Source organism: Pinus tabuliformis, chromosome J (assembly GCF_031772625.1).
Source record: "Pinus tabuliformis cultivar Carrire ecotype Pingquan chromosome J, CPIR1, whole genome shotgun sequence".
Classification (NCBI taxonomy): Eukaryota; Viridiplantae; Streptophyta; class Pinopsida; order Pinales; family Pinaceae; genus Pinus; species Pinus tabuliformis.
Genome location: NC_142295.1, coordinates 781,179,595 through 781,194,518, shown reverse-complemented (window position 1 = coordinate 781,194,518; position 14,924 = coordinate 781,179,595). Strand labels below are relative to the sequence as shown.

At 41.6% G+C, this 14,924-nt stretch overlaps 2 protein-coding genes across 2 annotated transcripts; both read right to left on the bottom strand.

Annotated features, from left to right (window-relative positions):
• Window positions 1-7,060: 7,060 nt before the first annotated feature.
• LOC149229041 (uncharacterized) lies at window positions 7,061-9,506 on the bottom strand. Its single transcript, XM_089380943.1, has 4 exons — window positions 9,360-9,506; window positions 8,101-8,314; window positions 7,881-8,010; window positions 7,061-7,776 (listed from the first exon to the last, which is right to left on the bottom strand). Exons 1-4 carry the CDS (start codon window positions 9,504-9,506, stop codon window positions 7,119-7,121), a joined length of 1,149 nt encoding a protein of 382 aa, XP_089237069.1. The 3' UTR covers window positions 7,061-7,118.
• A 4,312-nt stretch (window positions 9,507-13,818) lies between these two features.
• On the bottom strand, window positions 13,819-14,823 carry LOC149229040 (cytochrome P450 86B1-like). Its single transcript, XM_089380942.1, has one exon. The coding sequence runs from the start codon at window positions 14,821-14,823 to the stop codon at window positions 13,819-13,821; it is 1,005 nt and encodes a 334-aa protein (XP_089237068.1).
• Window positions 14,824-14,924: the final 101 nt, after the last annotated feature.

Below are 14,924 nucleotides of genomic sequence, written 5' to 3'. Positions count from 1 at the left end.
TACGCAGTTTCTATAACATAAACGAAGAATGTATACAAATTCCATATACAGAAATTGCGCATATACGGAAACTGTGCATATACAGAAGATGTGCTATATACGGAAACTGGGCATATACGGAAGACATGCGCATGTCTTTCCGTATATCCCTACACTTTCCTGTATGTGCATACCTTCCGTAAATGCACTTCGTTCGTGTATCTACATTGCAGATGGCGCAATTCCATATACAGAAATTTGGCATATACGGAAATTGTGCATTACGGAAACACAACGCATATCTTCCGTATATGCACAATTTTCGTATAAGCGCAATTTCGTATAATGAATTTGCGCATATACGATGCAGATACATGAACGATCCTGTATGTGCATATATTCCGTATATGCACGTCGTTCGTGTTTTCCGTATATGCACAGTTTCCATATATGCGCAATTTCTATATATTGAATTTGCGCGTATACGATGTAGATACACGAAATGACGTGCATATACGGAAGGTATGCACATACAAGAAAATTAGGGATATACGGAAGATGTGTACAAAATCTTCCGTATATGCCCAAGTTTCTGTATATGCGCACATCTTCCGTATATGCCCAATTTCCGTATATGCGCACATCTTCCGTATATGCACAGTTTCCGAATACCGCAATTTATGTATATTGAATTTACACATATACGATGCAGAAGCATAACGAAGATGTGTACAAATTCCATATACAGAAATTTGGCATATATGGAAACTGTGCATATACGGAAGATGTGTGCATATACGGAAACTGGGCATATACGGAAGACATTCTGCATCGTATATGCATAAATTCCATATACATAAATTGCGCATATACGGAAACTGTGCATATATGGAAGATGTGCGCATATACGGAAATGGTGCACATCTTCCGTATATGCGCAATTTCTGTATATGGAATTTGTACACATCTTCATTTATGCTTCTACATCGTATGTACGCAAATTCCATATACATAAATTGTGCATATACAGAAATTGTGCATATGCGGAAGATGTGTACATATACGGAAGCTGGGCATATACGGAAGACATCGCATGTCTTCCGTATATGCCCAGTTTCCGTATATGCGCAATTTCTGTATATTGAATTGCGCGTATACGATGCAGATACATGAACTTTCATGTATGTGCATATCTTCCGTATATGCACGTTGTTCACATATCTTTGTTTATGTTACAGAAACTGCGCATATCTTCTCAAAAACTTAGCACTATTTAAATTAAAAAGCTAATTAGAAGATTTTCAAAATATAAATATAAATAATTTGAAAAAGACTCATCGGATAGATATATAATGTAGACCATTGAAATTTCAGTGGAAATTTCATTATGATAAAGTTTGATAGATATATAATGTAGACCATCGAATTTATTGTTACAATATAGAAAATGTTTCATTGAACTAAAGATTGTTAATTTTCACATTTAGAAAACTACCACATGCTGTTTTTGGAGAGGACAACCAAGGCCTTAGCGTAGGGAAGAAAAGGAAAAAAATTCCATATTTATAATCATTAATAGAGACAAAATTCGAGAGGAAAAGAAAGATAGAGTCGTCGTTAGTGACTCACCATTTGGGGCTGTCTTGTAAATAAAAAGTTTTTGTTGAATGGCATCGTTACATATTTGCCATAACATCCCCAATCCTCAAACAATGGAGAGAAAATGCGAGATCCATATAATAAACTTGTCGAGGATGTCGTTAAACTCTTTCGATGGTTTCCCATTCACCTTTGTTTGCTTTCATCGCCAAATTGCATCGGCAGGGCTTTAGAAAGGGATGTATGGATGTAGCCCAGAGGATGCAGCGCATTTTCCATTTCAGAAATCAATATCTTAAGCTCATGCTCAGCTATACCAAGGCACAAAATGTCACATGGGAAAGGAGAAACCTCCTGGCACATATCTAACAATAGATGATTAAATGGAAAGCTTTGAGCATCTCTTATCTCTGTCATGTAGTCGAAAACTCCTTTCAGCACACACAGCGGGATCTGATTCTCCAATTTAATAATATAGTGCATGATACGCATGTAATAAGCCACACAAAAACCTTTGTTTTAGAGTCTAAGCTATGTATTGATATAGAAGAGGAGGATGCAAGGATTAATGATTGTAAAAGGAATGATAAATCTACGAACCATCATTAGAGTGAAGTTTTGAGAATACTCACCGAAATTGTGAGAGTGAAACGAACTTGGCACAGGTTATGTGAGAATGTGGTCACGAAGTTTATCTTGTACCTCTTCACCTGTGAAAGCTACGCACAAGGAGAGTCAGTATCTTTCTCCATCCTCCAATGGTGGTAAGGCCCAAGGGAGATTAGCTATGGAATATAGGCGCCTGGTTTCATCATTAGTAAATGAGTCACTGCGCGCTAGTTCACAACCATGTTTAGTCGAGGATTATCGATTCAATTTCAAATTCCAAACCGGCAATGGCACGGATTCAAGCTCTATGGGCGAGCCTTATACAGTCTCCAAAGTATGCTAGCTGGTTGTCATCCTCGGCTTGCCTTCCATACTAGAATGAAATAGCACACTTCGAAATTCAAATTTGAATTCAAATCAAATGGGTAGATGAGTATTAATGTCGACGGACTGGATTACGTACTATCATGTATGTTATGTCCATGAAGTGCATTCTCGTCAGTATTATATGGTCATGGAGCAGTCGCCGGAAATAATCGCGTTATTTGTTGCCAAGAAACCAGGGAGATGGGAGTCCCCATATCGAGGCGGCCAAAACCCACTGTCAAGGTACTGTCTCTCGTACTCTTAAGGTGTAATAAATATCCTATAGGGGTGGAAATAAGGCTTGCCGAGTATATGACGTTTCCAAAATATTTGACTAATCACATGGCCGTCATCAATTCATTAGTAAGGACCAAGTATAAAAATAATGAGAATAGCATGAATGATTCAAATTAATGCAAGAATTAAGAAATGCTGCTAAGAGTATTTAGGTTGATAGATGTCGGTAGAGTAACTTTTTTCAATTTAAATGTTTTATATATATATATAATATATATATATATATATATATATATATATTCGATATAATTTTAAATCACATTTATTTTATATACTTATAAAATTATTATTTAAATTATTAAATAACATAATATAAATGTAAATTAAAATAATCAATTAAAAAATCACAATAATTTAGTTTTATCAACTATATTTATTAATATAATTGCAATAATAATAAAGAAATTATTAATAAACAAGTGTTATATAGTAGCTATTATATGTTGTTTAGTTTTAATATAATTAAATTAAACTAAAAGTAAAAGTATTAAATTTAAGTTAGTGTTAAGGTTTAGTATCTAGTTAATTTAAGTTTTATTGATTGGTAAATTGAGTATTTTGTTAATAGCTGCATTATGGTGGTGGAGAATTCAATCTTACCCAACAATAATAATGGCTTATTGTGCTAGTAGTACATTTGTCGTGAAGGTTGTCTAGAAGGTTTTACATTTTCCACAAAAAAGTTAGATAGATATATTTTAAAAGGTATTTGTTCTTGCCAAAGTATAAATAAATATTTTTTTTGCCAAATATATCTATGAAACATAGATTGAATATATTCGTTAAAAATATATATATTAAAATTGAAGTTGATTTATTTACTAAATTATTTCTTATTTGAATTGAAAATTATTTGAATTTATTATCAATATTTTTATACTTATTTGTTATTAATATCAAGTAAAATCACAACTTTTTTTACTATAAGTAAAATTATTTGTTAAAAACAATTTTTTAAGTGTCAAACTAGTTGTAATATATATTAAATAAAAATTTATTGTTTGAATCAATTTTCATTTAATTATTGATGAGTTTATGAATATAGTTATTTATTTCAACTAATAAACACTGCATGTACCAATATTTATTAATATTGAACTTACGTTTGAATGACTTACTTAACGCAGTTGAATCCCAAAAATGATATCTAATATAATGCACTGTGTAAATCCCCCATACTTAAATTCAAAAAGAGTCAAGGGATCTCTACTTGAATGGTTCATGAGGCACAATACTTGCTAAGGTTTTGCAAATGGGGTAGCAAGCTAAGTGGGCTTGATTGTGGGGAAAACTCCACAGTTAAGCGCGCTTGAGCCAGAGGAGTTCTGGGATGGGTGACCTCCTGGAAGTCCTGGTTACCGGGTGCAAGCCCGGAAGTGATGATTGATGCTATGTGATTCGTTCTCCACATTTCACTAGTTTCAATCCCACTTCTTCACCCTGTGAGCATCACCCGATGCAATGAGTGCTAAGTGAACTATTCAAAAATCATGAGAAATTAGTCAGTTACGACTACCTCTCATGGAAATGGTCATACGTTTGAATGACTTACTTAACGCAGTTGAATCCCAAAAATGATATCTAATATAATGCACTGTGTAAATCCCCCATACTTAAATATTGAACTTGTTAATTAATAATATTTATTATAAAAGTAGTTTGAATATTATAAAATAGTTAAATAATGTTTTAGTTAATTAATGGTTGATAAGATTTTATTTTGTTATTATATGAAACTGAGAAATTTTGTTGGTTAGTAATCACTAGAAACTCTGTACATTTACATTTACATATTAATCTTATTTATTTTATGCAAATATTTGATTAAATTATGATAAATAGTAATTAATAGTATTTAAGTGAATATGAAAATGAGCTATTTGCAAGGATTTTAATATAGTGACTTTTTATGAAATTTAAATATGAAAAATTTTAATCCTAAAATCATGACATAAATATTACAATTGTATCTAAAAAAATATCACACAAATATAAGACAATTACCAATATTATGTTAAACAAAAATTGCAAGAGAAATATTGCAAAATGAAACTTGAATTGATAAATAATTTTAAATATTAGAGAGAATCTGCAATTTTGTTTTTATTATCAAACACAAAGTAATAGTTAATGAAAATAATACTTTTACTTAAAAAAAATGCAGCACACCTCTGTCCCTTTTATGTGGGGTGAAACCTCCCTTTCATGGTTGAAGGTTTCCCTCTTCAAAACATCAAGAGCACTTCCTCTAGGAGAAGACCTGAGCTTCATGCCAGACTTGGAAGACTTATGGGAATTGCACTAAGCGTTCCAGTGTTGGTGGTCATCCTTAAACCACCGCCCTTTATACCAACATTTCGGAGAGCACATTCAACCTAGTGTTGCCATGCATCTTTGCACATTTTGTATTAGAGCTCTCTTCTTAAACTCATACATAACCCTTCGGATTAAGGGGGGGAATGTTGGACACCTAATCCCCTAAGGGTTGGTGTGGAAGATGAATAGTCTAAGGAAGTCTAAGAGACCTTGGAATACGAAACCAAGGGTCATGTGAATGTACTATAAATGTATATCATTGTCAATAATAAACACACACTCATGTTTATCATTCATCTTTTGTGTTTTCCATGTATGTGTTTTAACAGAAATGATGTGTGTGCCATGTAGACCCCCATGTGGTTGTGTCATGGCACCTTGTGAGCTAGGCATGGTCTTGTGGGTACCACGTAGATTCCTCTTGATGACATGGCCTCTTTAATGAACCAAACCACTAAGGGGCATAACTTTCTATCCAAGACTTGGATCGAGGTAAACTTTATATCGGTAAAAATATCTTAGTGAGTTAAAAAAAATATTGGTATTAGTTTTAGGTTTCAAAAGCTTTGAGGAAAAGAGGTTTTTGTAACCCCATCTTCATAAAATACCTTAGATATTGAGTCAAATTGAGATAGTTTAAGGAGTTGGAGCTGTTACAAAATGTTTATGTAAACTAGGTTTCAAGTGCACCTAAATGGCTTCTAACATACTTGAGGTTATGTAGAAGACAATTTTGTATACACCCTCACCCAAACAATATGGGGGCGGGGATTGGGATATAGGTGGAAGTGATATTATTCAAAAATCATGTTCCAAGGATAAAATTTTGTTTCCAATATTATTTTGCATTTTATCTACCCTATTACCACTATGATACCACTATGATGAGATCTGGAGCAATTTTATGCAAGATTATATTACAAGAATATTTTTAAGTTTTGCATAATATCATCCGAATATAATTTTGCATAATATGTAGAACAACCTCCATAATAAATGAGGTGAAATAAATATTTTGCAAAATCATAGCGTGGAAATTTTATAAAAAAAATATAATAATATTCCTACAAAATAATTCATATTATGATATGATAATTCATATTATACTAAAATGTATAAAACAATATTATACAAAAAAATAATATTCATTTAATGTAATTTTGCACCATATCTTTAAATGTAATAATAAGTTTGAAAAATAGATATTATGCAAAATCAGATTGATTGATATTATCCATCAATAAAATCTTAAAAAATAATTTTACATAGTATACCTAGCCACACCATCAGCTTCGTAATAAATCAAGTTGCCCAACACTCTCGTATTAAAATTTATTTTTGAGAAAACTATAAACTCACCCTTCAAACATATAAATATATGCACATTCCCGTCCTTTTGAAACCTTGATGCTCCTCTATTTTCATTTCATCACATCCCGAAATTCATTCAACAGCAACATGGAAAGCAGTCAATGGAATAAACTACCAGTTGATCTGCTAATTCGAGTCCTAAGCAGGCTTCCCATCTTGGATTTACGTAAGCTATCGCTCACTTGCAGGTATTTCCTTTCCTTAGTCTTAGATCCCTCCTTTGCCCTTCACTACGATAGAAGCTTTGTCGGCCACCCAATGTTCTTTCTTATGTCAGATTTGATTGAGAAACGCACACAGTCGCCGTCTTTAAAGTCCATTATTTGGCAAGCAGGAAGGCTTGCCAACTTCACATGGCGAAACCCATTGCTCCATGACTTACCGGAATACCAGTGGAGGAGGCCGGTCACATACGGCGATGGGTTCATGTGTTTCGAGGGATTCATAGGGCCTAATTATCTTCACGATATTAACCATGTAAACACCAGGTTACTGGTGGTAAACCCAATATTTTGTAAGGAGAGCCGGATATTGAGTGTACCCGCCATGGCTAACTCAGTTCGCGATTCCTAAATCCACCTCTATAGAAAAGTTAATGCTCCGTCCTTACACTCACCTGACAGGAGTTTTTTTCCATTGCTCTGTACAAGTCTTCTGATGTAAAATCTGTTGAACAGACGAACAGAGAGGGAGCAAATTACAGTATTGAGACGACTGCTTGTTCGAAACAATGAACTCTCGGCTAAACTAACTGCATCTCCCCCAGAATAATCGTAATGAGGAGATTGCTGGTAACCTAAACTCGACATAGAATAGAGAAAATGTGTAGCTGCTGTTTCGACGGCATTATCAGCCAATGGCAAACCAATACGCTCAAATTCTTCGTTTCCGATGGAATCGTTCACAACTAGGTCGCGCCATGAGAATTTCCTGGTTTCTTGAATGTTCCATAATTTGAAGGCTTCATCTGATATATGATTACTGCAGCCCTCATCGTTATAGCCATTTGCTCTTACAATTCCACAGTGTCGCACGACTATTTTTATTTTAACGGTAGTGGCTTTGAACACAGGATTTTGAACAGGAACAGGAGATTTTGATCTTGTTCTTCGATTTTCTGAAGTCCTGGGTTGAGATTTGTTCATTGACAGGCACAGCTTCTTGCCCATATGAGTGTTCCAGTAATTCTTGATTTCGTTGTCTGTTCGACCAGGCAGCCGTCCTGCTATTAGAGACCACCTGCAAATACATTGTATAGTTGAGATTAACTCAATGGAAGATTTCCAAAATATTTCAAAACCTAAGAAAACCGAAAGTGTCATGTGCACTGATTTTCTACATACCGATTGCCAAGAAGACGATGCAACCGAATAATGAGCTCCTCCTCGTCGGGAGAAATGTTACCACGTTTAATGTCGGGGCGAAGATAGTTAAGCCACCGCAACCTGCAACTCTTTCCACATCGCTTAAGACCTGCAAAACAAAACCTACCCACTCATTTAACCTCTCAATGCGCATTGTGTTTGCAATAAAAATTGTAATTAGAATTTTACTGAAACTCACCTGCTTTTTTAGGTATTTTTTTCCATCCATTGCTGCTATGAATTCGAATGTATTCAGAGAGATTCATATCCTCCATGGCGGACCAAGCCCCACGGCTAAGACCCTTTGAATACCTAGGGGATCTAACCATCTTCAATATTCTACCGTAACCCGTTAAGGCTAATTCAAAACAGCTGATGGTCTGCTCTGACACGGGACTGGCCTCCTCGCTTCCCTTTCAAAATAGCACACTTCGAAATTCAAATCAAATGGGTATATGACACGGGACCGTCCTCCTCGCTTCTCTTTGGAAATAGGGCGCTTCAAAATTCAAATTTGAATTCAAATCAAATGGGTATATGAGTATTAATGTCGACATACTATCATGTTGCGATCAAGGCCGAGACTGAGGTAAATGTGCCGGAGGTTGGTAAATGTGCTCATCAATACACCAGAGGGAGGCCAAAGTGGCTACGGGCAGGGTCGCTGTCACGCCCCCAAGTCTACGGTTAATTTTTTTCCGTGCCCGGCGGGGTGCGGCACCACCGAACGTTCACTTTTTAACAAGTTCCCGTTTATGGACTACGCCTTAACCAACATCATCAGCTTTAAACCGATATATAAACAAGTCTTCACTTATAACCATAAACATTACTCTTCATAAATTCACATATCCATTCATAATCATTATTATATGCAATTCAAACCAAGACACAATTGCAACAATAATTTAGAATGGGAGGGGCAACTCCCGGTAAGTCTGCCCGATATATTATTTATATGAATCTTCAATTTACAACAAGTGTGCCGGGCGAGAACCCACGGCCAACACTTAGATAATTTACAACCAAGGCAAGTCTTCCTGTTTACAACAGTCCAATACAAAGATACCCACGGTAGGCACGAGCTCACCCGAGCTCCCGAACTCCACCACGTTATTTTCTGCACCAAACTGTTTACCGTGACCTGCTTCGACCTCCGAATTATTCCGGTTCTGATCTGCGCACTTATTCACCAAGTGCGCATGAGAAGTGCGCACTCTGCCTTCGTCTTGTGTCTAGATCGATCACCAAGAGAGAGCGAAGTGCGTTGATGCAAATGAGCTAACTGCGCCCTCAATATATAGCCAATTCAACTCATTTGTGGAGGGGTGTCAGCTCTTAGGCCGACCCCCAATTTTATGCGTTGAAGCCCTTTAATAATTTATGGGCAGGTCGGCCCTTGCCTTAAGGCAAGGCCGCCCTCGCCCCTTATAAACCTTGGCACTTCCATCGCGTTACTTTGCATGTAATTCGTAGAGCCTCCAAGAATGTCACAACCGACTCGTGAGAACGTCGCACTGCTGTTCTGTTCATCGCATTGCTGTTCGCCCGTCGCATCGCTGTTCGTGGCTGCGCCCTTGTTTGCTGTCGTGTCCTGTCCGTCATCGTATGGAGGGGCGCCCGCCCAGGTCGCCCTTCCTTCGTCCACGCTCACACGCCCAACTGTCCACACTTGTGTCCGAACCAACTCGCGTCTGCGTTCGTGTCCCCCAGCTCGCTGCTGTCCACCGTTCGCTGTTGTCCACCGTTCGCTGGTTCGCCACCGGGTGTGGGTCGCCCGCCCATTGGGCGCGGGTCACCCTTGGGTTGACTCATGTCTCGGCTCGCCCGAGCCTCAACCAAATGTTGTTCCGCCGGTTTGGTAGTCACCTCCGCACTCAGGTCTCGCCGCAGCTCGCCTTTCGTGCGTCGGATAGCATCCTCGCCCAACCAGCTGTAGCTCGCCGTGCACGGGTCGCGGCGCCCGGGGCGCCCGCCCGTCATGCACAGGTCGCCCATGGGTCGCCTGCCCGTCGTGCACGGGTCGCCCACGGGTTGCCCACCCGGGTCGCCCGTCGGGTGAAGGCGTGCCTCTGCCCGAAACGCCAGGGCATTACACTCTCCTCCACCTGAAGACGTTGTCGTCCCGACAACATTCCACCTTAGTGATTTTCTCACCAAGATCTCTCCCTGTGTCAACTGTCCATGTATAACGAATGTTACACATCTAGCCACGTGCCAACACTTATCTTCACGGTTCCATGCCCAGGTCCATGGAAACCCCATCTTTCTGCAGCATGTAATGATCACCATACCTGCTCAACCAAGTTTGAGGGCTCACTGCCATGAGCAGCTTAACAATGAGCCCCATCTTCTATGTCATCTAAGAAGATGTGGAGCGAGAAGAGCCTGGGGGCTCTCCCTCACTAATCAGTTCGATCCATCTATCAGGATCCTCAACCTCCATCCTTTGTAGATATGCTTCCCGATCTTCCTTCTGGATGTTCGGCCTCACATATAACTCATCATCATCATCGTCGTCCTCCACCAACTCTAGTCTTCTCGATAGGTCCGAGATGCTATCTGAAAGTGCTCGGATGACCACAGATTGTTCTGCAATTTTTGTCTCCATTGTAGACAACCGCTTGTCTACTTTTACCTTGTCCTCCATCTGCATTCCTCCTAATTTATGATCAGGTTTTGTCACACCAATGGTTGGAACACCAATGGGTACATCTTCCCTTCCATCATAAATGAAGAGCTTTCTCAAATGTGGCACAACCATAGCTTCAAACTGCTTCATGAACTCCATCCCCAATACTGCCTCATAGTCATCAATCCGCACTATGGTGAAGTCTACCTTTCCGGTCCATTCACCAAGTGTAGTGTCCACCTTTTCGGCCATACCAAGGATTGCCATAGGAGGAGCATTCACTGTCTTCATTTGTGCCTTCACAGGTACAAATTTCAGCCCAAGTCTCCTTGCGGTGTCTTCACTCATGAAGTTATGTGAAGCCCCACTATCAACCATAGTGAGTACATCGGCTCCACCAACCTTCATCTGAACGTATTCCAATCTGTTCCTTTCCGAATCCCTCCTAGAAGGCACTTCCGTAGAAGCAGCTGCACCAAGTATTTGCATCATCCCTACAGAAGCATTGTCATCCTCCTCAGCAGGTTGTGTAACATCAGCTATCTTTGGTTTAGATGGGCAATTCTTCACTGTGTGTGGTCCTTCACATAACCAACACTTCAAAGGCTTCTTCATCTTTGCACCATCCTCTGATTTCGGAGTATCCTCCTTCTTCTTGTCTTTCGGTTTGTCGGACTTCTTTTTCTCATTAGAAGTCTCATCATAGTGGTCCACCAGCTTGTCAACTGCAGCAAAAGCCTCCTCAAGTGTTCTAATTTTCTGTCTCTTCACCTCGTTGCGGGCCCAAGGTTTCAACCCAATAATGAAGTTGAACACTTTGTCCTTTTCCGCCATGTCGGGAAGTTCCAAAGCTGCACTTGAAAACTCTCGCTGATATGCTTGCAAGAATCCGGTTTGTTTGATGAACTTGATCTTTGTCCTTGCTTCCCATGTTTCATCCGGAGGACTGAAATGGGCTGGCAAAGCTTTCTTCATATCATTCCACGAAGTGATGTCATCAGCATTACCGTTGATAATCTGATCTACCTTCCTTCGCCACCACATCTTGGCATCATTTGTTAGGAATTGAGCGGCCACCTTGACTTGTGTCTCACCATCGGGTAGACTCAACTGTTCCAAGTACTGCTCCATATCCCACAAGAAGTTACCAAGAGTTTTTGCACTCCTTGTACCGTCATAAGATTCCGGCTCTTTGACCTTCACATGAGGTACTCCTCCACCTGAGTTATACCTCATGGCTCTCTTCAATACCGCAATCTCGTCATTGGCTTGATCAAGACTCTTATTTACCTTGTCAAGAGTCCCTCTCAAGTTTGTAATTTCTGCGAGACCTTGGTCTCTTGATTCTTCAACTTCTTTGACTCTTCCTTCCAACTGTGTACACAAAAATTCTGTGTATTCGTATTGTGTCTTGAGCTCCTCATGTTGTGTACGGAGTTCTACAAGTTCTTCTCTGACCTTCAAGATGGCTTCTCGTTCTTTAGTAAGTGAGTCCACATCTTGGTTCCAAGAAGACTCCAAAGTCTCCATCCTTTCCATCACCTTCCCCATGAACTCAAGATGAGGATCCTTTGCGGGATCCTTCATTGTATGGCTAGACCCGGCTTGAGAGTTAGCGGCCATCTTCTTTTGCGACCTTGTTTCGACCATTCATTGGCTTCCCCAAGTCACCTGCAAGAACCTTGCCAACTTCCAAGTATGTGAGCACCCCTGCTCACCAGCTCTGACCGAGCTCTGATACCACCTGTCACGCCCCCAAGTCTATGGTTAATTTTTTTCCGTGCCCGGCGGGGTGCGGCACCACCGAACGTTCACTTTTTAACAAGTTCCCGTTTATGGACTACACCTTAACCAACATCATCAGCTTTAAACCGATATATAAACAAGTCTTCGCTTATAACCATAAACATTAATCTTCATAAATTCACATATCTATTCATAATCATTATTATATGCAATTCAAACCAAGACACAATTGCAACAATAATTTAGAACGGGAGGGGTAACTCCCGGTAAGTCTGCCCGATATAATTTATATGAATCTTCAGTTTACAACAAGTGTGCCGGGCGAATACCCACGGCCAACACTTAGATAATTTACAACCAAGGCAAGTCTGCCTGTTTACAACAGCCCGATACCAAAACACCCTCGGTAAGCACGAGCTCACCCGAGCTGCCGAACTCCACCGCTTTATTTTCTGCACCAAACTGTTTTACCGTGAACTGTTCGACCTCTGAATCATTCTGGTTCTGATCTGCGCACTTATTCACCAAGGCGCATGAGAAATGCGCACTCTGCCTTCGTCTTTTGTCTAGATCGATCACCAAGAGAGAGCAAAGTGCGTTGATGCAAATGAGCTAACTGCGCCCTCAATATATAGCCAATTCAACTCATTTGTGGAGGGGTGTCAGCTCTTAGGCCGACCCCCTAATTTCATGCGTTGAAGCCCTTTAATAATTTATGGGCAGGTCGGCCCTTGCCTAAAGGCAAGGCCGCCCTCGCCCCTTATAAACCTTCGCACTTCCATCGCGTTACTTTGTATGTAATTCGTAGAGCCTCCAAGAACGTCACAACCGACTCGTGAGAACGTCGCACTGCTGTTCTGTTCATCGCATTGTTGTTCACCCGTCGCATCACTGTTCATGGCCGCGCCCTTGTTTGCTGTCGTGTCCTGTCCGTCGTCGTATGGAGGGGCACCCGCCCGGGTCGCCCTTCCTTCGTCCACGCTCACACGCCCAACTGTCCACACTTGTGTCCGAACCAACTCGCGTCCGCGTTCGTGTCCCCCAGCTCGCTGCTGTCCACCGTTCGCTGTTGTCCACCGTTTGCTGGTTCGCCACCGGGTGTGGGTCGCCCTTGGGTCGCCTGCCTGTTGGGCGCGGGTCGCCCTTGGGTCGACTCATGTCTCGGCTCGCCCGAGCCTCAACCGAATGTTGTTCCGCCGGTTTGGTAGTCACCTCCGCGCTCAGGTCTCGCCGCAGCTCGCCTTTCGTGCGTCGGATAGCATCCTCGCCCAACCAGCTATAGCTCGCCGTGCACGTGTCGCGGCGCCCGGGGCGCCCGCCCGTCGTGCACGGGTCGCCCACGGGTCGCCCACCCGGGTTGCCTGCCCGTCGTGCACGGGTCGCCCGTCGGGTGAAGGCGTGCCTCTGTCTGAAACGCCAGGGCGTTACAGTCGCCATCCAGGGTCAAGAGCACGGCAGCCGAAGAGGGATGGATGCGCCGGATGGATGCGCCGGATGGATGCCATGATGCATGGTCGAGGATGAAAGGGCGCCATGACGTCAACCATGCCATCTGCCGCTGTCAAAGGGGTACCTCCATAGTATTAACTTTGCTATGGAGGTCGAAATAGGAACCGCCGTATCCTTGCCTGCCATTATGATGCTTACGCAGGTGTCTCTCAACTGGTCGTCAGAATACACGCGGCCGTTCGTCTCCTTCTCGAGGCGGAGGAGGAGAGGCAAAAAGCCCGGAGAATCCTCACAATTCGCACTGTTCTGCGCTATCTCTCGCCTCGTCGTAGCACAGATCTCCGCGATATAATCATCTATGACTTTTACATCTTTACGGATCTGCCGTTCCGGCCCCAAATTCAGAAATCTCAGTGTCTTCCAGTAAAGCGCCGGCACAAGAAACCGACGACTGGAAAGCTCGATGGCCCGGTCATATGCCTCTGCGAAACGATTATGTGCGAGGTCCAGGCTCAGGGACCCCGGATCGAATCCGAGGGCGAAATGAGAGATGCTGTCGAAGGTGTAGCGATGAAAAACTTCCTGGAGGTCAAGAACAATGCCCTCTTTAGCGGCGCGCTGGAACAGTGGAATAAGTCTCTGGTGCACTAACCTCAAAGTGGTCTGAATAACGTCGTTGCGGGTTTTGGCGGCAGCAAAAATCGTGGACGCAGTTGCCCTTAATTGCCTCCACGTCTCTCCTTCTTGAAGTAAAATGGCCATGTCGCCGTAAACGTCGCCAAACACCTGGCGGAAGTAGTCGCCCTTCACGAAGTTATGGAACTTTATCTTCAGAACGTACTCAACATTAGTAGGATCTGCAGTCACCACCCATTTCGTCCTATGTGTGATAGTTCCCCCGCCCAGGATAAGCATCTGCGTAACCCATTCGTAGATATCATTGTAACTGTAAATCAACACGGGAAGCAAGCCCACGAGAGACCACCTGCCCGGAGCTTTCTGCCCACAGTAAAACCTGGCCGCTGCAACACCCAATACTGAAAACAGTGCAACAAGGAGCCATCCCTCAGTAACTCCTACTCCCTCCATTGCCATGGACACTGTTCAGTTCGAGGCACCGGACTGACCCGCCTTTTGAAGAAGCTCGGAGGACCTCCAGTTCGTCACTGAGTTGTTCCTAACACTCTCAGATGTCA

Bases quoted from the DNA above. Each gene is read 5' to 3' on its own strand.
- LOC149229040 (XM_089380942.1), bottom strand. From the start codon at position 14,823: ATGGCAATGGAGGGAGTAGGAGTTACTGAGGGATGGCTCCTTGTTGCA.
- LOC149229041 (XM_089380943.1), bottom strand. From the start codon at position 9,506: ATGACGGACAGGACACGACAGCAAACAAGGGCGCAGCCACGAACAGCG. The intron at 8,011-8,100 runs GTGAGTTTCAGT...TTTGTTTTGCAG, and splicing joins AAAAATACCTAAAAAAGCAG to GTCTTAAGCGATGTGGAAAG. The intron at 7,777-7,880 runs GTATGTAGAAAA...ATGTATTTGCAG, and splicing joins CATCGTCTTCTTGGCAATCG to GTGGTCTCTAATAGCAGGAC.